The 23,022-nt window shown below is 41.6% G+C and overlaps 1 protein-coding gene across 1 annotated transcript in view; it reads right to left on the reverse strand.

The window, feature by feature from the left end:
- Positions 1-23,022, reverse strand: part of hcn2b (hyperpolarization activated cyclic nucleotide-gated potassium channel 2b) — a 75,193-nt gene that overhangs the window by 21,431 nt on the left and 30,740 nt on the right. Inside the window, exon 4 of the mRNA XM_072438131.1 lies at positions 14,439-14,657. Coding sequence (XP_072294232.1) covers positions 14,439-14,657 — 219 coding nt within the window. The remainder of the gene's footprint in view (positions 1-14,438; positions 14,658-23,022) is intronic.

Below are 23,022 nucleotides of genomic sequence, written 5' to 3' on the forward strand. Positions count from 1 at the left end.
TCTAGTCTCTGTAAGAGGATCCCATGATCGACAGTGTCAAAAGCAGCACTCAGATCTAACAGAATTAAGACTGAGGCTTTGCCCGTGTCAGTGTTCAGGCGGATGTCATTTGTCACTTTGACAAGAGCAGTCTCAGTGCTGTGATGTGGTCTAAAACCTGACTGAAAAACATCAAATGAGTTGTTTATTAAGAGGAAATCTGTGAGCTGTTGGTAAACAACCTTTTCAAGGACTTTGCCCCAAAATGGCAGATTAGAGATGGGCCGGTAATGACTCAGTACTGCGGCATCAAGACTGCTCTTCTTTAGGGGAGGCTTTATGACCGCAGTTTTCAAAGACATTGGGAATGTTCCAGATTGAAGCGACTTGTTAACTATGTGAGTGAATGGTGCTAACAAACTGTTCAGCACAGACTTTAGAAATCTGGTGGGTAACACATCGAGGCAGCATGTAGATGAACTCAGACTGGTGATGATCTCATGGACAGTTTTGTCAGTTACTGGTGCAAAGTGAGTTAGCTCTAAGTGTCTTGGTGGTTTTAGGGTATTTTTTTGCATTGTGGGATTTATAGCATTTTTAATGCCCTGAAAATAATTAATATTTAGAATGACTTGCAAATCCGGACACATCAGAAGATGCCCACATTATAAAATATTCTAATGAAGGACACAACATCATTATTGATTTGCTGCAATCCAAGCACAACATTTCTATGTTAAGTAAGTAACTAAGTCTTAGTTCTCTAAAAAGAAGACTGAAGGATCTGGATCTTACACGGATCCAGATCAAACTACAACAAACTACACTCAATCAACACAGACCGATAAGCTCTATCTGAAGAGCTTAAAGGACCAGGGAAGCTCTTCGGATATCGAGCAATGTGTGAAGCAAAAGTACTCAATAGAAGTGAGAAGACATGATGTGCTGACCTTGATCAGAGAGCTAGATCCAATTGGGCTAGAGAATCGCTCCAAACGCAAATTTACCAGAAGAGCCTACCAGTCATTTGGCCCAAATAAAGTGTGGCCTGTTGACTAATAGGAATAGCTATAAGTGGATGCATCGATGGATGCGACTGCACATATTGTGGAACTGAAAATGGATTAATGGCTGCACTGCACCTCTCCTTGAACCGACACCTTAACGTGGTGGAGGGGTTTGAGTGCCCGAATGATCCCTAGGGTCTCCCAAGGCAAACAGGTCCTAGGTGACGGGTCAGCGAAAGATCGGTTCAGAAGCCCTTTATGATGAGTTCACAAACAAGGCCGATTACGTCGCCCGGATCGGCGTCACCGGGGCCCCATCCTGGAGCCAGGCTTAGGATGGGTGCTCGATGGCGAGCGCCTGGTGACCGGGTCTTACCCCACGGGGCCCGGCCGGGCACAGCCCGAAGGAGCGACGTGGGGCCGTCCTCCCGTGGGCCCACCACCCGCAGGAGGATCCACAAGGGGCCGGTGCAGAGAGATCTGGGCGGCAGTCGACGGCAGGGGCCTCGGCGACCAGATCTCCGGACACAGAGACTAACTCTGGGGACATGGAATGTCACCTCGCTGGGGGGGAAAGAGCCTGAGCTTGTGCGGGAGGTTGAGCGATACCGACTAGATATAGTCGGCCTCACCTCCACGCACAGTTTGGGCTCTGGAACCCATCTCCTCGAGAGGGGCTGGACGCTCCACTTCTCTGGTGTTGCCCGCGGGGAGAGGCGGCGGGCTGGTGTGGGCTTGCTTATAGCCCCTCAGCTCAGCCGCCACGTGTTGGAGTTCACCCCAGTGAACGAGAGGGTCGCGTCCCTCCGCCTTCGGGTGGGGGACAGGTCTCTCACTGTTGTGGCGGCCTACGGGCCGAACAGCAGTGCAGAGTACCCGGCCGTCTTGGAGTCCTTGGGAGGAGTACTGGACAGTGCACCGACCGGGGACTCCGTTGTTCTACTGGGGGACTTCAACGCCCACGTGGGCAATGACAGTGACACCTGGGGAGGGGTGATCGGGAAGAACGGCTTCCCTGATCTGAACCCGAGCGGTGTTCAGTTATTGGACTTCTGTGCTAGCCACGGATTGTCCATAACGAACACCATGTTCAAGCACAAGGGTGTCCATCAGTGCACATGGCACCAGGACACCCTAGGCCGGAGGTCAATGATCGATTTTGTTGTCGTGTCATCTGACCTCCGGCCGCATGTCTTGGACACTCAGGTGAAGAGAGGGGCAGAGTTGTCAGTTGGATCCGCTGGCGGAGGAGGAAGCCGGACAAACTTGGCATACCTAAGCGCATTGTGAGGGTCCGTTGGGGGAGCTTCTCCCATGTCCGGGGGAAGTTGGGGGCATTGAGTCCGAGTGGACCAGGTGCTCCGCCTCCATTGTTGATCCGGCTGCTCGGAGCTGTGGTCGCAAGGTCTCCGGTGCCTGTCGTGGCGGCAACCCCCGAACCCGGTGATGGACACCGGAAGTAAGGGATGCCGTCAGACTGAAGAAGGAGGCCTATCAGGCCACTCTGGCTTGTGGGTCTCCGGAGGTCATCGACAGGTATCGGCAGGCCAAGCGAGCCGCGGCTCGTGCTGTCGCAGAGGCAAAAACCCGGGCCTGGGAGGAGTTCGGGGAGGCCATGGAGGAGGACTATCGGTCGGCACCAAAGAAATTATGGCAAACCGTCCGGCGCCTCAGGAGGGGGAAGCAGTGCCTCACCAACACCGTTTACGGTGCGGGTGGAGGCCTGCTGACCTCGACTGGGGATGTCGTCAGACGGTGGAAGGAATACTTTGAGGATCTCCTTAATCCCTCAGTCACGTCTTCCGAAGAGGAAGTAGAGACCGGGGACTCAGAGGCTGGCTCATCCATCACCCAAGCTGAAGTCACTGAGGTTGTTCGCAAACTCCTTGGTGGCAGGGCTCCGGGGGTGGATGAGATCCGCCCTGAGTACCTAAAGTATCTGGATGTTGTAGTACTGTCTTGGTTGACACGTCTCTGCAACATCGCGTGGCGGTCAGGGACCGTGCCTCTAGACTGGCAGACCGTGGTGGTGGTCCCTCTGTTCAAGAAGGGGGACCGGAGGGTGTGTTCCAACTACAGAGGGATCACACTCCTCAGCCTCCCGGGTAAGGTCTATTCCAAGGTACTGGAGAGGAGAATTCGACCGATAGTCGAACCTCAGATTCAGGAGGAGTGGTTTTCGTCCCGGTCGTGGAACACTGGACCAGCTCTATACCCTTCATCGGGTGCTCGAGGGTTTATGGGAGTTTGCCCAACCAGTCCACATGTGCTTTGTGGATCTGGAGAAGGCTTTCGACCGTGTCCCTCGGGGTGTCCTTTGGGGGGTGCTCCGGGAGTACGGGGTCCGGGGCCCGTTGCTCAGTCCCTGTATGACCGGAGCAGGAGCTGTGTTCGCATTGCCGGCAGTAAGTCAGACCTGTTCCCAGTGCATGTTGGACTCCGCCAGGGCTGCCCTTTGTCACCGGTTCTGTTCATAATTTTTATGGACAGAATTTCTAGGCGCAGTCAAGGGTCGGAGGGTGTCCGGTTTGGGGACCACAGGATTCCATCTCTGCTGTTTGCAGACGATGTTGTCCTGATGGCTCCATCAAACCCGGACCTGCAACATGCACTGGGACGGTTTGCAGCCGAGTGTGAAGCGGCTGGGATGAGAATCAGCACCTCCAAATCCGAGGCCATGGTTCTCGACCGGAAAAAGGTGGCTTGCCCTCTTCAGGTGGGTGGGGAATCCCTGCATCGGACCGTTGTGGTAAAGAGGGAGCTGAGTCGAAAGGCAAAGCTCTGTTTACCGGTCGGTCTACGTTCCTACCCTCACCTATGGTCATGAGCTTTGGGTAGTGACCGAAAGAACAAGATTGCGGATACAAGCGGTCGAAATGAGTTTCCACCGCCGTGTGGCTGGACGCTCCCTTAGAGATAAGGTGGGGAGCTCGGAGTAGAGCCGCTGCTCCTCCACGTCGAGAGGAGCCAGCTGAGGTGGTTCGGGCATCCCTCGGGAGGTGTTTCAGGCATGTCCCAACGGGAAGAGGCCCCGGGGAAGACCCAGGACACGCTGGAGAGACTTTGTCTCTTGGCTGGCCTGGGAACGCCTCGGGATCCCCCCGGAGGAGTTAGAGGAAGTGTCTGGGGAGAAGTAAGTCTGGGAGTCCCTGCTCAGACTGCTGCCCCCGCGACCCGGCCCCGGATAAAGCGGCAGAAAATGGATGGATGGATGGATGGCTGCACTGCAATGCTTTTTGAGATTAGAGTACTCTGATGTCTTTTCTGAGACCAGGAGCCACATGTATGGCACTCCAACTTCCAACCAAAGAATAAAAGTTGGTGGTCATATTTTTGCAAACAAAGGTAAGAGAATTGGGTGGAAGAAATCATAGAGGGGTGATTATATAGTTGGGTTCAATGTATAAATAACGATGTACTTTTTTTCAGGATTCAGATTTGGATGGATCTTTTTGTCGATTTGAGAGAAAAGCATCAGTTCAATGTAAGCCATGACCACTTACGTTTATTGCACTACTGTTTTATGGAGGTGATACAGAAAGACTGTGATGAGTACCAACAGTACTGGAACACAATGTTTCATTTGCCACACAGGTAGGTGTAAACAAAACATAAATTTTCATTACCGTAACTATTTGGGTATGTTTTGGTACATTTACTCTCAATCCTAGATTCCACGGAACAAATTACACCACAAACAACAATGACCCAGCTTGAAAGTCAGCTGCCGGAACCACAACCGAGTGCAACCTAGAGTGATGCGATCCATTTGCGATTACAGGAACTGCAAAGGCAACATGGACTATTACCACCCGTAAACTGTGTCTGCCTTCGTGAATTAAATAGCCTTAGAACTTTATTGGCATATGATTTTATCGTGATGTTTTTGTATAAGAAGAAGTTGATGGGCAAAGAGAGAGGCAGTATAATTTAGTAAAATAAATGGTACATTTAATTCAATTTTGAACAGTTTTTTAATGAAAACTTGTATCACATGTCTGTAAATAAGTAACAGTAGACTGAACATATCTGTAATATTGTATTAATAAATCTGTACACAGAGTTTATAAACAGTAAACAGTATTTTAAACTGTGTATAGACATTCTCAGTGGCTCAACAAAGAACTAGCTAACCTGAACTTGCAGAATACATTTGAGTAGTGTTAGAGGCACCCAAAACCAGAGGCATTCTTAATACCAAATTGTCTAAACACTTTGCATTATAGCTGGGGCTTTGGTCCTTGCTAGTGATATATGAATTAAAAAGAAAGAAGTGGTATTAAAGTATATCACCGTAGGTATAGACTTAACAGGTTGTAACCTGATACATTCTGAACAATGGAATGGATAATGCGACAACACGTGCATCCACAGGCTCTGTGCACAAGGTGCCAGTTAGCAATTTCTTTTTTTTAAACAACAGTAGAATTATTATTGAGACGCAAACATGCTTTAATGAAGTATCCACCTTTTTTGTAAAGTCTCTGACGTGTAGTCAGAGACATCAACCACAACTCACTGCCTGATCATATAGGATTTATTCATTTTAGCAAATTGCCCCAAAGGGAGGTTAATGTTGTACAATAAACTGAAGTAGCATGAGGCTAGAAAATTGTAGCAGGCAGTATCTAGCAAGCTCAGGGTAGCACCAATTACCTGTACTGGTGTCTACAGCTGATCAGGATGGTAAAAATCCCACATTCTTCCCACAGGAGTCACAGAATGAGCTGGGTCCAGACAGATGGTAGAATAAAATAGACAAAACATTAACACTTAGAAAAAGGGGGCAGATCAGGTCATACTCAGAACAGTCCCACGAGCAAACACTGCAGTCTTTGTTGTTGGACGGCTTCAATTTAACATTATTGCTGATTATGCAAGCAAAATGTTGTCTATTTATAAAGAAACAGCAGAATACTTATCACCAAATTTGCCCCGCTGCAAAACAAGTTTCGAGCTACGCGCTACCGACCTTAAATCCGCGCACTTTCGTCTTCTTCTACACCGAGATTTCCATTTCAGCTCAATTCCGTTGCAGACTTGTGGTTGTGTTGCCCGTTAATTGTAATTTGTTGCAGTTGTGTTGTCTCTTAAAGGTTGAATAGAGGATTTTTGGCGGCCAATCTGAGTCTCATTTCCTTCTGGTGTGGGCAGCTGAGTAGTTCTCCAACATGTCAATCATTCCCTGCGTGCTACTGCACACCTGCAGCCTCGTTCTCAGGATATCGGCATGTTTCTCTGGCTGCGCATGCGTGGCTGATTTGCCGGTGTGTGTTTAGCAAAGCTAGCAGCGAGTTCCTTCAGTGTAGCTCCACGCTTTGGACTACGAAGTACAAAAATGGCAGAGAGACGACAGAGAAAGACTGAGTTCGAGCTGGCTCAGAAGAGACGGAAATCTGCGGAGATGCGATGCGAACCGGTCGCCCTAATAAACAAACGCACATTTTATAGGTATTTACAAATAAGTAAAGTTAGAGTTATTACAACCAAAACATTAAGTATGACGATCATAGCCCCTTGACTGAAATATGTATTCAAGCTTATAAATCAGAACTTTTAAGAGGAATATATATGTATTAACAATTTGGGCTTCATCTCTGGAACATCATCTCTGGATCTCTTCCTTGTGTTTCAGTCTCTGCTTCTCCTTTGGGAAGTTCTCTCGTCAGTTCTCAGTTCTCCTCTTTCAAGTGCACCTATCGATCAAGCATCTGAAGTTTAATCTCCATTTTTCTGCATCTTCATGCTTCCTGTTTATGGATGTGTGCACACATTCTCCATCTTTTGGATTTTGTGCTTCTGCTGTGGCCAGTTCTCTTGCCTTCTGTGCTTCTTCTCTTTCATATGCACCACTTGATGTCAAACTTTCACACTGACTTGACATTTGACAAATACAGATTTAGAATAAAAAGTAAAAAAAAAAAAAAAAATTGGGATTAACGGTGGTTAAATTAATTTCCATTTGAATAAAGAATCCTACACAATTCGGACCATTCCCGCTCCAACCACTGACAACCAGTGAACTGTTGTGGCCTTGACAGGACTTTCAAATCATGGAGACTTTAACTTTCACATGCCATTCGGAGAAGAGCTATTCAACAATGTATTTTTGTGACTCCCACACGGGTGATTAATAAAGTTATATCAAGTACAGACTGTGCTGTGGAAAACACATTGTGTGATGACCATTTCAAATATTTTCAACCTTTAAACCAGATGGAGACGTAGGAAGTGAAATTCATATGTGATTAAATAAGTATATTGTTGTCAAATGTAAGGCTGGGAAGGAAATGTGAAATTATTTTAAGATTTAGGAATAAATGAATAAACAACAACATATCCATGGAGACAAGCAGGTGGCAGACCATCCAACAGAAAAGTTAAATAGTCCTCCTTTAAACATTTTCATTAGGTTGACGCAAATACACACACAGATACCCACTAAATTCCATTACAGACAATCAGAGTCAGCAAATCCTTTAATTAAATTTTAGGCAGAACAATATAAGAGCCATTGTAACTCAAACGCCTTTCAATTCAAATAAGCGCTTACACAAACTGAAGTCCAGATCAGACATAACCGATTGGGTCAAAGGTTTGACTGCAGTTGATTCTCTCTCTATAGGAGGGTCTTCACCTTCTCTGGTCTAGTCTATCCTCCTTATATTTCATTATATACGTTGAGTGGCAGAGCAATATTCTTCAGAGACAATCAGAATTTACAGCGATACACCCAGGCCTGCAGCGGCGGGCGGGGCATCTGTGGTGACCTTGCATGCTACGTCCAATGACACATGAACGAGAAGGATATGGCAGTGGGAAATTACATTTTGTCACATGGAGTGGTGACAAGGGGGGAAAATAAACAACAGATCTGACCCCATCGGGTGGGCTAACATGGCAAATCTCAATGCATTTAATACTTAAAGGAGCTGCCATTATTAATGCCTCTCACATAGGAGGATTTACAGGGAGGAAACTGCTTTATGGGAGTTGATGCGCTAGAAAAAAAAGGGCAAAATGAGAATCTTGAAATAAAATCAATGCTTGGTTTATGCCATTTGTTTCCGTTTTTTTTAAATAAAGTGACAAGTCTTATTAAACTCTTATTTGTAAAGAGGTTGATATAGAAAACGTGTATTAAGCTCCGCGAGAATAAGTCAAATTGATGGGACATGGGAGCAAAACTAGTGTTAAAGGCATGATGTTGTTGTCAATAAATATAGTTTGTCACACTTATGGACAACAATTCATTTTGGATTTCATTTGGTATCACTAATTTATTAGTAGTATATGAGAAATATTGTCACGATACAACAATTTCAAACTCAATTTTGATACAGAGGCTTGATCCAATTCTGAATCTTTTTTAGACTATAGAATGTAATTTTCAATGCACATTAATAGTACTTCCTTGTGGTCTTCTACTACCGGTAATTCTAAAAAAGCTTAAGATGATTCTAGAGCACAAACCCTTGCAAAGCTAATAAAAACAAAAACATTTCCAGGATATTGTCTGTTGAGTACACAGATCCAGATACACAGTAAAAATGTATGTTGTTCCTATAGCGAGAACAATTGACAGTATTTTACTTAAGGCAACAAATATGATGATCAAAATGTACATGAATTGCTTTCTGTTTGTGAATGTACAGATGGAGTCACCGTGTGCTGGGACATACTGCTGTTGTGCATTCTTACAATAGAGTGCACAAACATACTGTTGCTAAGACACTTCCCACCTGGCTCTGAATATTAGCGAGTGATTAGTGGAGGCCAGAGGGGCAGAAACTTTGTGTCTAATCAACACTGAGCCATTTAGAAAAGCACACTTTAAGACTAATGCATCATAATAATTTAATCATAATCATGGTCATGGATAAGGCTGCAACAATTCATCAACTAATCCTGACCAGATCATATTTTGATGATCAAAATTGTTATCTGGACTATACAGACTTTAAAACTCTTGATTAAAAAAAATAAAAATACAGCTACAACAAAAAGTATACACAATTTCAATTTTTTATCAATAATACACTTTATTCATAAATATTCTTCAGTCACCATATTACAACCTTTAGTTGGTTTACAATCATTCAAAAGTTTCAATGCATAAATTAAATACAAACTAAATAACCCTTTGACAAGTTGAATGACCCTCGTCATGGACATACTTTGATGTGAAAAGTGTTGAGTTGATTTATTACACTAAATTACTAAAAGGGTGATGTGATGGTTAACCTCACTTCACTCAGCAAGATTGTGGTTTAAATTTGTTTTTGGTAATATGTCCTTCCTCCCTCTATTTATTGCTTCATGTTTAATTGTTCCTCGCACTTTTCATTAACTCGTTTGCATTAGCGAATCAGTAACTGCCCCTGTTCTATTAATAAATAGAAAGAGCCATTTATTTAAACAAATGAAAGTAGAAACAACTAGTATAATATTGATAAAGTAGATATTTGGATTTATTACTGTGAATAATACAACGTCCTCTGAATTGGCGAAATATGAAGCGGAACTCATATAATACCAATCAATAAACAACAATAAACCCTACGATTCACGCTCATAAAAGTGCCAGTGACCGCATTAATCCGGGACACGTCTCTCTCCGTTATGGTCTGGTTTAGAAGTTCTTCAGTCCATATTTGATGTGTCAGGACGGTGTGGGTCAGGGCTCTTCGGTGGGGGCCCAGGGGTTCGGATTTAGGGCGGAGAGTGGATTATAGTTACGTAATGGCTAATGTCCTGCTCCACTGGCAGGCGGTGAATGGCCCAGCAGAGAAGGGCGAGCTGAGAGATAAGGTAGAGGTTCTGGGACCGTGAGATTCAGTTGTGCTTTACAGCGGGACAGAGCTCGGGCTGGGCCATAAAAAAAAAAAAAAAAAAAAATTCTACTTAAATTGATTAATCACGATTTCTGATTACATTTTACTTTGTATTCTTAAAAAGCAATAATAAGTTCTTTAAATCTAAATTTTCTGAACACACAACAACAATACAGAACACAAAACACAAAAAATGTCTTCCTCATAATCTTAAACTGCTTTTATTGACAGATGATTGGCTGTACGATTGAAAAGAGCTTATTTTTATTATATTGCTGTCATATTTTGGCAGCTGGTCTGTGATTTGTTGTTTTATGTTTGTGGGGGAATGAGAATAGTCATACAGTATATATGTATTGTACATTTCCTTGATAATTTGTTCATGAAAAAAATCCTTTAAATAAATGATTGAATCTCAAGCTCAAGCTAAAAATTTAAATAACTGCACACCTCTAATCAGATGTTATTACAGTGTGGAAATGAATGGGTTAAACTAAACACTCACATCTATTGAGGATATAAAGATGAGTAGGTTATTTGATCATTGTAAGAACTAAAAATTGCTGAACGAGGGAATCGTAGGCAGCAACGGTGAGTAAGTACTTTTAAAAATCCGTTTATGTGACAAAATCATTACCTTTTCATTGAGAAAGTTTGAGTTCATAAAGCTAGTGATTAATATGATAAAATAATGAATATTATATGTTGCTCGGGGCTAATCGGATAGTAATGAGCAGAAGATCTATCATTTAATCTAAAATCTGTTAATGAAACCTTATAAACCGCTAAGTTATTAAAAAACATTGCAGAATTTGAAGTTTTACATGAGTTTTTGGGGCTAAAATCATGGACACGAGTTTGCACCGAGCTGCTTAGCTTCCGTCCTACACTTAAACTCTTAATAGGTGAATTCTTCTAAATCTCTGCGGCAAAAAGTAATCATACATTTTCTTTGCAACCGCTGAAATATGCAGGACTACTGAGCTCCATTAAGGTTTCACTGTTGTCTTGTCAAAGTGCCAACAACTGTGAATTATTGTAAAATTGTGGTGCTTTTCACAATAATCAAGACTACTATAAACAGTTTTATATAAGCCTGCAGACTACTAACCACATAAAGGGCTAATGGAGGTTGTTTTTGGTGGAAGACGACTACATTTTTTATTCAAGCAGTGAGTAATGGACCTCAACAATCATTTTTACTTCTGCATCCGGGGTAGGCTTCTAAGTGGGTGGTCACTCTAGTAGCAGTACTTTTTTACAAATTCAGGTTGCAGACACATTGTAAAGACAGTTTAAGGAAGTGGCTCTGTGTGTCTTGTTTATTGATAAGTTCTAGTGTCTAACTGAGTAACCGAACAAAGTACAAGAGGTGTGATCTTCAGAAACGAGCTAAGAAACAAGAACAAAACAAAAAACAACTTTAGGAGCTCCTAAACTTTCCACTGTGTCCAGGCGGGCGAGTGGAAACGCTGGAGCGCTGGAGCTATTAAGAGAGCAATGCTAACTGTTTGCTCTGCTCTTTGTCAATAAGCGGCCGTGCTGTCTCCTACATTTACACTATCTCCTACCAAGAATCTGTGTCGTCAGCAAAGCCTCGTCAGACTCCGAGCTGTGTCCAGTGTGTTATCTGATGAAGAGCTATTTGCAGACAGTGGAGGGGCATGGTGCACTTACTCCCAAACAGACAGGCTCAAATACAGTATAAAGCAGACTCTGTATTAGATATCGACTGTATTTAGACTTGTGGAGGGCCGCTACCAGATACTGTACTCACTGTAGACGTCAGACATCTACAAGGCCAGATTTATCAACGTAATAAAAACCGGATTTAGTGGAAAGCGGATTAGTTCAATGTGTTTGTCAGTCGGCGTTCAAGGCTCAAGACATTAAAGGATATATTGAGGAAACTATGGAGTTGACAACGTGCATGAGCCTATGCAAAAAGCTAAAGATACATATGTGACAAACCATGAGCACTAATTCAAAATCAATATCACCAAATAAATGCATTTTTGTTCATGTTTGTGAAGATTGTGAGGCATAAAACACAACGTGAACCAATACGACCTTTTTGACAAAGAAGAGTAAAAAGACTAGAATACATTAAAAAAAAACAAATAAGAATAGCAAAGAAGCACGATCAAAAGAGAAGTTACTTCTGAAAATGAATTGTAGATTGGAGGAAGGAAAGATCAAAAGCTAAATGTGTGAAAACAACTTTATTATCTGTTATGTGAAGACATAAAAAGTTCTGCGGAATTAGCAGTTAGAAAGTTTGGACAGAAAGTCTTACTTAAAAAACACAATTATTAGCAAACAGTACACACTGACACAAACTCATTATAATCTCCAAAAGCTACACCGTCTTTTTAATGAGTCGTTAATGAGTCTGCTAAATGTCTAGGTCCTTCTGTTGGTAGATATTATTGATTGGAAACAAAATAAACACAGAAACTGTTCACACTTGTTCACAAATCTACAGAACCAGCTCTGTACAGGACAAATAGTTGTGTCTTTGTGACCAATAATAAAGTTCAACAATAACTCCAAATAAATGTGTGAATGGATCTGCCGTGACAACTTTATTCTCCCTCCCATGTTGCGATCAGTTTACCCAGCGCACAGTTTCTTCTGTACCCAGCAGCAGTTTGTGAGCTCCCTGATATCATCACTCACCTGTAGATAACAAAGGCCGATGATTATCCCCAAACTTCACACACAGCCCCCCTCACTGAGCAACCAGCAAACGGCAAATGCACTGTATTCTGTGTTGAGACCAGAATAATCCCAGACACATACAGGCACAACCGCCACATCTAACATCGCTTTGTTCTCTGCACTGGCCAGAGGCTGCACCCACTTCCAGTCAGCATAACCACCAATCGAATGTGTCTGCCAGTGTACAGGGCACACAGTGAACACAACACCTCCCGGATCACAAAACCACCATGACAGGGTGTTTGTGGGTGCCCTCCAGTCCAGGGATGTCCTGCTCTTTGATCCATACACAAGCAGAGGGGCACTAATTCAAGTCATGAATATACAACAAGCAGAGCATATGCTGCATGTGGCTATTTACGAGTGTCGGATTAAATGTGATCGCTCTCTCTGATCAAACGTGATGACCTCGTGAAATGTATTCAAGCAAATATATGTTTAAGGTCCACTATGTAAGACAGTTTAGAGGAACTTTCCATGACAATAAGATAAGATAAGATAAGATATTCCTTTATTGTCCCACATGGGGAAATTTCATTGGTGCAACGCAGGCAGATACAGAGGTAGATCCAGAAGAACAGATCACTTATAGGAAGTCTGAAAAACACTTTCAGTAGAAGATCTCCTATAAATAAATAAAAACTCCCATAGACAAATAAATAAATAAATACATAAATACCATTGCATGTGATCCCGACAGTAATTGCACATGAATATGTGTCACGACAGCACATAGATTGCACATGAATTTCACAGTAATTGCACATGAATTGCACATGAATTCCAACAGCAATTGCACATATGACAGAATTGCACATCAGTATTAGGTTAGGTCAGTATTGCGACGGGATAACGTGACGATCTCCGGGTAAGACGACTGTTCTCCTCAGTTTCATGAGTTCCTCCTTTGTGGAAACGCGGTACGGCGCCTGCCGGGGGGCGGGGCCGGAGCCGGGGGGCGGGGCCGGAGCCGGGGGGCGGGGCCGGAGCCGGGGGGCTCAGAGCCAAGACACATCGCAACGACACGACGAAAACACTCAATCCAACCGAATAAAGTCAAAACAAGTTAATTTAAAGCGATTCCAGTGCGTGTCCCGATCGTTCGTGAAGTTCCTCTTTCATATAAACGTGTATATAAACGTGTATATAAACGTGTACCGACGACACGCCGTACTTTAGCGCGGCCGGAGGGCGCGGGGGGGGGGGCTGGTGGGCTCACTCGGAGCTAGCTCACGTCACAACAACACGACGAACGCAACGAAAAACGCTCAAATCCAGCCGAAAAAAGTCCAAAACAGTTGAATTAAAAAACTATTCCAGCGCGTGTCCCTATCGTACAGTAAAATAGAAAAAATATACTAACTATATTTACAAAATATAGGAGATAAAGCACAATAAGTGTGAGAAAGAAGAGAGAGCGTTTACACCGGGCTGCCAGCTGTACCAGCGCCTTATGACGACGATAGTCGTCAATAGTTCACCCTAAAGAATCTTACCTTGTATTATTGAAACAAGAGCAGAGTTAGCCTTGTCTTTTCATCCCTGTGTCACAGTTGGTTCCCTGTGGATACGTTGGCGTCCTCATGGCATTCAAAGACTTTCACTGTGGTTAATTGGTTACTCCTGCCACTAGTGGATTAAAGTCAGGGTGAATGGTCGTCAGAAATGTCTCATGTCAAAATGTGCTCCTCATGCAAAGCCCTTATGGCGTCTGAAACTCAATTTGAATCAGGAGCTACTCAAATGTTCTGCATGAGGTGAATGGATAAGCCAATGATTACCGAGAAACAAGTGGAAGCTAAATATATATTTGTAATGGCTGTGTAAAAATACCATTTGCACAAACAACAGGAGGAGGGTGTTCCCGTCTCGTCCGCACAGATAAAATTAGTGTTACCTTCTCTTGGTACTGCCGACGGGAGGAGTCCAGCGACTGGATGAGCGCGGTGGCGTGTCCGATGAACATGGCGTAGCAGGTGGCGCCCACGATCATACTCAGCATGGTGAGCCAGATGTCAGACATACTCTCAGGCGCCTGGCGACCGTAGCCGATACACAACATGTGGCTCATGGCCTTGAACAGGGCGAACGAGTACAGCTCACTCCACGAGTCGTTCTGTAACACAAAAGACACCAGAGCATGGGCAAAGTGCAGGCAGAAAACTATAAAACAATGACTCTGACTAGGCTAATGTGGAGCTAAGTTGCTTATCTTGGTTGGTTGGTTGGTTGGTTGGTTAGATTCTGCGACAATAATATAATAAGGCAAAATACAGTAAAATGACACTAGAGGCTCCATCATAAAAAGTGATTTATCAGGTCTTTCCACACCTAGACACAGATATCTTCAACCATCCAGATAAGAAATATGGCTGTAGGCTTTTAAAGGCTTATTTCTTGGTATTATAAGGATGTATATACCTACTTTCTGGACTACATCTGTATATCTGTAGAACTGTACATTTGTGTACATATTAAGCCTATTTTTTTATCTTTATTTTTATTCTATTTAATTTTTGTATTTTATCTGATAACTTATTGTGATGACTTATACATTGTTCTTTTACATAGTTTTTGAATTGTGTTCATCGACAATGGCAATAAACCTTTTCTGATTCTGATTCTGCACAAGCACAAGAAAGGATAAGCCATTGAGTGAGTTGCCTGGATATTTAGGAGCTAATCGTAAAGATAATCTATGTTTTTCACATGATGATTAGTTCCTCTCTGTACGCTTAGTTATTATTGAGTCTTGTCAGTGCAGTTTGGGTCAGATAAAGAGTTTGCATGACACACCTACTTCATTTGACTAACCGATGCACAGCGCTTGCCTTTATTCAACCAAGATTTGTTTTAGTTGACTACAGCCCAAATGTGGCACTGGGGTCCATCTTCTTACACGTTTAGCAAGAACGGTCTGGCCTCTTTCATAGCGAGATTATTGACATTTTCCCCTCCGCTTTACTTACGTGTTGATTGTTAAAGAACTCTGATGTGGCTATGCTGGAAGCTGTGGTTTTAACTCTCTTGTATTTCTAAGAACATCTCTGTCTAGTGTTGAGCTAATGAGCGTCTGCTTCCTCCTCCAGGCCTTTAGATTGGCGCTAGCTCTGTCCATGTTAATCGTCTTGTTCATCACAGAGCGCTCACAGACCTAGTCCATCCCTCACATCCTCCTTTAAATAACACTGTCCAGATTTCTGCACCAGGACAAAGGCTGATTGGCTCGTGACACACTCTGCTGCTTTGTATTTCTTCCTCAGACTCTTTGCATGTCATTTGAAATTCAAATGCAATTCAAAAGTGAGTGGACAAGCACTGGGAGGAGACAGCAATCACATTTGTGGAAATGTGTGGAAATCTTTTCCACAGGTGAACCGAAGAGGCCAAAACACAAAATTAGGTTTTGCATTGTAAAACTGACATATATCTATTATCATTTTTCTTATGTTCGTAGCTTTTGTTTGGACAGAAAGTATGTGACTTTTGACAAGCATTGTGTAAAAAACAAAGAGCAGTTTGTTATGGGACATGCCCTTTATGACAGGAGGATTTGCAAAGACTGTAGAAATCACGGTAGGAAAGCATATAAACCACAAACTGGACTGGACTCATAACACAGAAGCACTGTACAGGAAGAGCCAGAGTCGGCTCTACCTCCTGAGGAGACTCAGGTCTTTTGGAGTGACAGGGCCACTCCTGAAGACCTTCTACGACTCTGTGGTGGCATCAGCCCTCCTGTATGGTGTGGCCTGCTGGAGCAGCAGCATCACAGAGAGGGAGAGGAAGAGGCTGGACAGAGTCATCAAGAAGTCCAGCTCCGTCCTGGGCTGTGCTCTGGACTCGGTGCAGGAGGTGGGGGACAGGAGGGTCCTGGCTAGATTCACATCTATGCTGGACCATGAGTGTCGCCCCCTGCAGGACACTCTCTCCGCTCTGGAGAGCAGCTTCAGTGAGAGACTGATCCACCCTCGCTGTGTGAAGGAAAGGTTCCGTAGGTCTTTCCTTCCTGCTGCTGTCAGACTTTATAACAAAAACTGTTAGTACTGAACACTCGCAATACTGACCTAACCTAATACTGATGTGCAATTCTGTCATATGTGCAATTGCTGTTGGAATTCATGTGCAATTCATGTGCAATTACTGTGGAATTCATGTGCAATCTATGTGCTGTCGTGACACATATTCATGTGCAATTACTGTCGGGATCACATGCAATGGTATTTATTTATTTATTTATTTGTCTATGGGAGTTTTTATTTATTTATAGGAGATCTTCTACTGAAAGTGTTTTTCAGACTTCCTATAAGTGATCTGTTCTTCTGTATCTACCTCTGTATCTACCTGCGTTGCACCAATGAAATTTCCCCATGTGGGACAATAAAGGAATATCTTATCTTATCTTATCTTATCTTATAACTCACTATATACTGTGCGTAAAGCGCTACTTAAGACTCGTCAGGTTCAGGGGTAAATGTCTGACCTGAGCGTCATACAATAAGCACATAATGAGACGCACTTTAAAGGATTATCCAGCAGAGGCATCCAAACCATATGCAATACCCTACCTCACACGTGTGTAATTGATATAACCTTATGTCAAGTCAAAATCAAGCCATTTCCATCTATGCACTATATTTTCCTTATCTGTATGTGACATAAGTAACATATTTAGTTTTTTCCCCCAGCTATTTTAATTATTTAGAATTGTATTACCATTCTACCCTATCCCCTGTAATCCCCCAATGCCTTTTAAGTCAGAGGAACCACCAGTCCCTGTTGCTTACGTTCACACAGCAACGAAAGTGTATAACTGACTTTAACATTGGCATCTGTATAATTACATTATATTATATTCAAAGATTTCATTAAGTGGGTGAACGTAAAGAAAGGTACTGCTACTCCTTTTGAGCACCGTAAACCATGCACATAAACTGTGAGGTGCAAAATGTTCAACGAAACTGAATAAGATAAGATAAGATAATCCTTTAATGTCCACACATGGGGAAATTTCGTTGTTACAACGCAGTAGATACAGGGGGAAAGGACAGATTATAGGAAGTTTCAAAGGAAGTTTACAATGAAATTAACAATAAAATAAAATTATTCATAAATGGAATTACTACTTACTAAATAGGAATTTCCCTGTGTTACTGTGTCCAAGGCATTTCTCTTGTAGGTATAAAGTTTGTAAAACAAAGGCAGAGTTACTTGTGGTACTGATGTCACCAAAAGGTCCCTGGTCTGATGGGAAAGGAGCTAAAACAAGACCACAAAGTGAGGCCCCAGCCCTACAGTTCCAAAACTCAATGCACAAAATAAAGACTGCAACTGAACAAAAGAACCATGAACTGTAAAAAGTTCATACATACATACATACAGTGCAAAAACACCCAGAATGTAGAATATTAAATTTCTGGTAAAACCTACTTGTATCCATGGAGATGCTTTACCTGAAATGTTCCATAGTATGGCAATAAACCTATCTATCTCCAGGGAAACAAGAAGGAGACAGCACCAGGGAAAGCTATGGGTCAGATCTGTGGAGAGGGTGTATTATGTAACTTTTATGGGTAAGTGTTCTCAACCTGTGTCCATGGAGATGTTATTATTTTGATGTTTTGATGTTATGTGGAGCAATTAAATTGATTAAATTCAAGTCAAATCCCAGAAACCGACAAGGAAGTGTGTTGTTTTAATTATTATATAATATGGTGGAATGGTACTTGTGTAAATATATAACCGTAATCTAACCAAACAAAGTTGGTTTAATAAATAAATATTGCGTAAATTAGGTTGCTACGGAACATTTATGACCATAACTGTACAATAAAGACCCCAAAAAAACACAGCAAAACAGAGTATTTTCCTGTGGCTTCCAGTTTGTAGTGTGTCTGTGCCTCATCTCCAGTGCCCCGGGTGGTCAACAGTCAGAGCTGCTCCCTCTGGTCAGCCAACAACATGCCACAGGCTCCAGCAGCAGGGGACCGGCCCCTAGACCCAGGGCCAAAGCACAAATCAACACCTCTTTCCAGTCCACTGCCTCTATTTGTCTCTGCAGGCTCCCTCACACATCACTGTACGCCGTTACTTTGACTTTACATATTTCAGACTCAGGATGGAGGGGCTTCTGGTTAAGTGCACAAAAATCTGACTTTATCGCTTTAATCTCATTAAAACAAAAAACAACGAAATCAAAACAATCAAAACAAGACACAGAGAGCAACACGACATCACTTATTGGTGGAGTAAACACATTTTCATATTTGTGTTCAAAATTGTTTAAAAGCTATTCGGCTTGAAATTTAAGTATCTTGGGTGAGATTATAAGCATTTTAAGATAATGAATGAAAATTAATTATTAAGATGATAAGATGATATATATTGATAAATATATTAGATTTGGCTTTTAGAGTTAGACGATGCTCAGGAAACGCAGAGCAGGATTTGATAGAAATTCAACCCGCCAGAGTTTAGAAACAAGACAAACAAAATGAGATGGTAAATATGGTGCTCACGTGTAAAGGTGGTCTGGGGGAGGAGGGCTGAACAGCTGAATGGAGAGTACGGTAGGCTTAGCTGTGATAGGCTCAGCTCGGCCTATCAACCAGAGTGAGGCCGTGAATTGAAGACATAGGCAAGGTGGTCTCTCAAGTTGCAACTTTGCTCTTGACTTATTTGTTGTTAGCACCATTTTTATTTTATTTATATCTATGTTTATTTAGTTTTTTTAATGAACAATCACGAAACATATGATGTAAACACGACGGATTAGCTGTGGGCTAGATTTCCTCCGTTGTCCCACATTCACTCTCACAACACACTCTCATTCATACACATGTGTACACATGAGTAACCGGAGGAAACCTATGCAGACATGGGGAGAACATGCAAACTCTACACAAAGCCCTGCACCACCTGGGGATCAATTCAATAATCTACTTGCTGTGAAGCAAGATCACTACCGTGTCACCTTTTATGATGTTTCCTGTCTCCGCTGTTAAAATAGTTATGAAAAACAGTGCATCAAGTTGCAGAAGTTAAGGGTTTTGAACCATATCTACACTTAAAAATGTGACAAGTTGACAGTCAATTTTGGGGACATTTAAATCTAACCTTTGTCCACAAGCCTATTGCCCCGCACAACTAACTAACTACCTGAAACAAACGGCTCAGCGCTCAGTCTGGAGTGAGTTCTGTTGTTAGAGCCCACAGTACAACATGCAGCTTTCATCCTCAAGATGGCAGTAGCAACAAGTGTTTCATGTCACTTCAGACCCATGAATATCGTCACTAGTATTTCATACAAGGAAGCTACTCATATTTCTTTTTCAATGCCATTGGATTAGCTGTATTATAATTTCCTTTTCAAATTTGTCTCTTTGGTGGAACATTATACTTTATGCACACCCGATCACCCTCCACCCTACTTATTTATTTATGTATATATATATATATACATATATATATTATGAGTATCCTGTTGACTACAAAACATATAAAAGCAACAGTAACACAGAATATCTAAATGTCAATAAAACAACCAATAAACAAATCCTATAAAAACACATTTAGACATAGTACAATATGGAATCAAATCTAAAATAGTCTGTGTTTGTTCCATAGTTCCAGATGCCTAAGTATTTGTAGTTGGATTAGATTTACCTTTATTCAATCATATTGTCATCTAGCATAAGAACATCTACATTTTGTGTGCCCTTTGAATCACTCAGCAAAAGGCACAATATTGGTGTCATGTGATAGGATATGGATCAGCTCAAACATTAGATAATAAGATAAGATAAGATAAGATATTACAGGGCACCACCATTTTGAAAAGTTAAAGCATAATCAAAACATAAACAGGAGAGAACTCAAATGAACCCTTTGTGCCCGAGGGACCCTCTTACAAATGGGTAGGTCACTCGGGATATACAAACACTACATAGGCCTGTTATACATCAGCAGAACCTCAGCTAAAAATATCACCCAAACAACATGTACATCAAACAGACGGAAAATATATTCACAAAAGTGAAATCTCACAAAACAAAAGTGCTACAATCTGCCAATTGTAGCATTTTTAACAAAAGTTTTGAGCAAATAAATACTAATGAAGATGGGGCTACACAAAGTATACTTCTGCAAGAAAGCTAAAAATAAGATGAAAGAGAGAAAGGAAAGAGTTTTTTTTTTAAATCACAAAAGTGTCTTACTGCAGCTGTTTTCTCATCAACAGTTGTATCCAAGCATAAACTTGTATTCAACTTGTATTGTTTTCAGGGTCTACTCCTCCCCCATCATGCAATTTGACCTGTGTAATTTGTATATTTACTCCTCACAATTGATTGACATGTATTGAAACCAATCAAGCCTCTCAGAAACATTAGAGATGTTATTTACAGTAGAAATTCCCTACAAAACTATGAGCTCTAACTCAACGCTCTAACTCTTTAACCCAATCTCTGATTTATGTTGATGAATCTGCTGATGCCATCCACTGCCAAAAGTATTGTGTTATACAATATGGACCCATTTTGTTATTCATGCAAAATACTTTGCACACGTGACCATCAGATGTTGTTTTTACTATTTCTGGTATTACAAGGCTTGTTCCCAAAGGTTTTTCCTCTTTTTTACACCTTCCCAGTGGCATAACAACACCTGAAAGAGCTTCTACACGGCCTCAGCTACATTAACTATCAAAAGTTCTGCCCAATGTTCTCCAAAAGTTGAGGATGTAAAATAGTATCCATTGAGCCACATAAACACAGAACATAAATATTGAAGAGCAGAAGTATTCAAACATGATAGACACAGAATATTTTCTCCTCTGGAGGTATTACAATTTTGAGAACAACATTATAACTCCTCAAACTCTTGTTTTCTCTTCATCAAGTATTACTGAGAATTTTCATCAATAGCCAAACTGAGCCGCTATAACAAACTCGATCTCCCACTGTAGCTGTTTGCAGACGCTGCATTTACTTCAGTGGGAAATACTGAAGAGCTTATTGCACCTGACAAGACGCACAGCTGTCTCTTAGAATTGGAAATTACAACACTCATTGTAACGCAATAAACTGATTCTGCAGAGAAGCTTCAATGAGCAGAGGATGGAATAATTAAATTAGTTTTAGTCTTCTTTGTATTTGCTGCTGGACTTTACTGGTGGATAGTTAATTATTTTAGATGCATTTGGTTTGGATATGCGAGAGTGGGATGTATTATGTGTGTACTTATAGGAAGTGCGAGCGGAGTGTGTGCGTGCTGTCTTTAAGCCACTGTTTGTTTGGATGTGCCTTTCCTGCTGACACAGAGCAGCCCAAATCTGACCGTCAGCAAGTGACACAGCAAGTCTAGGATTAAGATAGAGATTTATAATAAGGTAAACTGGCTCCAAATACTTCTGTGTTTAGATGTGTCATGTATTTTTTTGCTCAACTCATACAGAACGAACACCACCTGGAAATAAGTGACTGTCATGCAAACAATGTTACATGCACTAAGTATTGTAGCACTGTAAAATCGTGTTTGAATTATGCAGCATGTTTTTAATTCATCAATTTGTCTGAACAAAGATGAATGTTTAACAATGAAATCATAAATTAAATCTTTGACATAAAAACTTAAATCCTCAACATTGCCAATCGACCTTTTATGTCTGTATCTATGCAGTCAAACATCCATGTGTTTGATGTTAAACCCTGAAGAGTTTTGGGGGGGATAATTGCTGCACAGGTGATGATTTTTCTGCTGTAACACGGTATTTAACCTCATTAACTTCTACAATCTTATCTTAATCTTCACCCCAATTTTTTTTGATAGAGTACAGTTTGTAATGTTTTAACTCATGACTCATCTCAGAGTTCACCTGTCTAAAATACTCATGTTGTCAGATTAATGTTGTTGAAATGCAGATAGTTTAGGCATGTCAAAAGATAAAAAGGGAATATATTTGTAGAAGGACACTGATGTTGCCAGGTACAGGGTCTAAGGATGACCAAAGAGCACAGTAGGTCTTGTTAAAGTTCACTTTTCTTCTAATAAGAGAGTGGTATACAACCGGACATGTTTTGGTGGCAGAAAACAGTAAATGATCTAACGCTTGTAAACTACTGGCTTATTAGAAGAAAAGTCAAATTGAATTTAAAAAAACAAAACAGAATTAATTTTCCAAATACAAGAGAATGTTTTTGTTTGAGATAAAAATGATAATTTAGAGCATATATTATAAGATGAGACCAATGAAAGGGAGCAGGCAGAAAAGAGTCCACAGAAGAGGTGAAGCATAAAGTTATGTTAAAGGAATACATTAAGTTTTGCCCAGAAAGTGAATGAAAGCAGACAAGCAGAGGCAACACTGCACAGTGCACACGCTGGAATGGATTATGTTATGTAAGGTGATGACAATTTGCTACAATTGTATTTCACCTCAGGCATAATAAAAGACTATAACTGAATTAGGAAAAAGTACTACG

Source organism: Eucyclogobius newberryi, unplaced genomic scaffold, assembly GCF_026437365.1.
Source record: "Eucyclogobius newberryi isolate DKJ021-1_F unplaced genomic scaffold, fEucNew1.0.hap1 SCAF_9, whole genome shotgun sequence".
Classification (NCBI taxonomy): domain Eukaryota; kingdom Metazoa; phylum Chordata; class Actinopteri; order Gobiiformes; family Gobiidae; genus Eucyclogobius; species Eucyclogobius newberryi.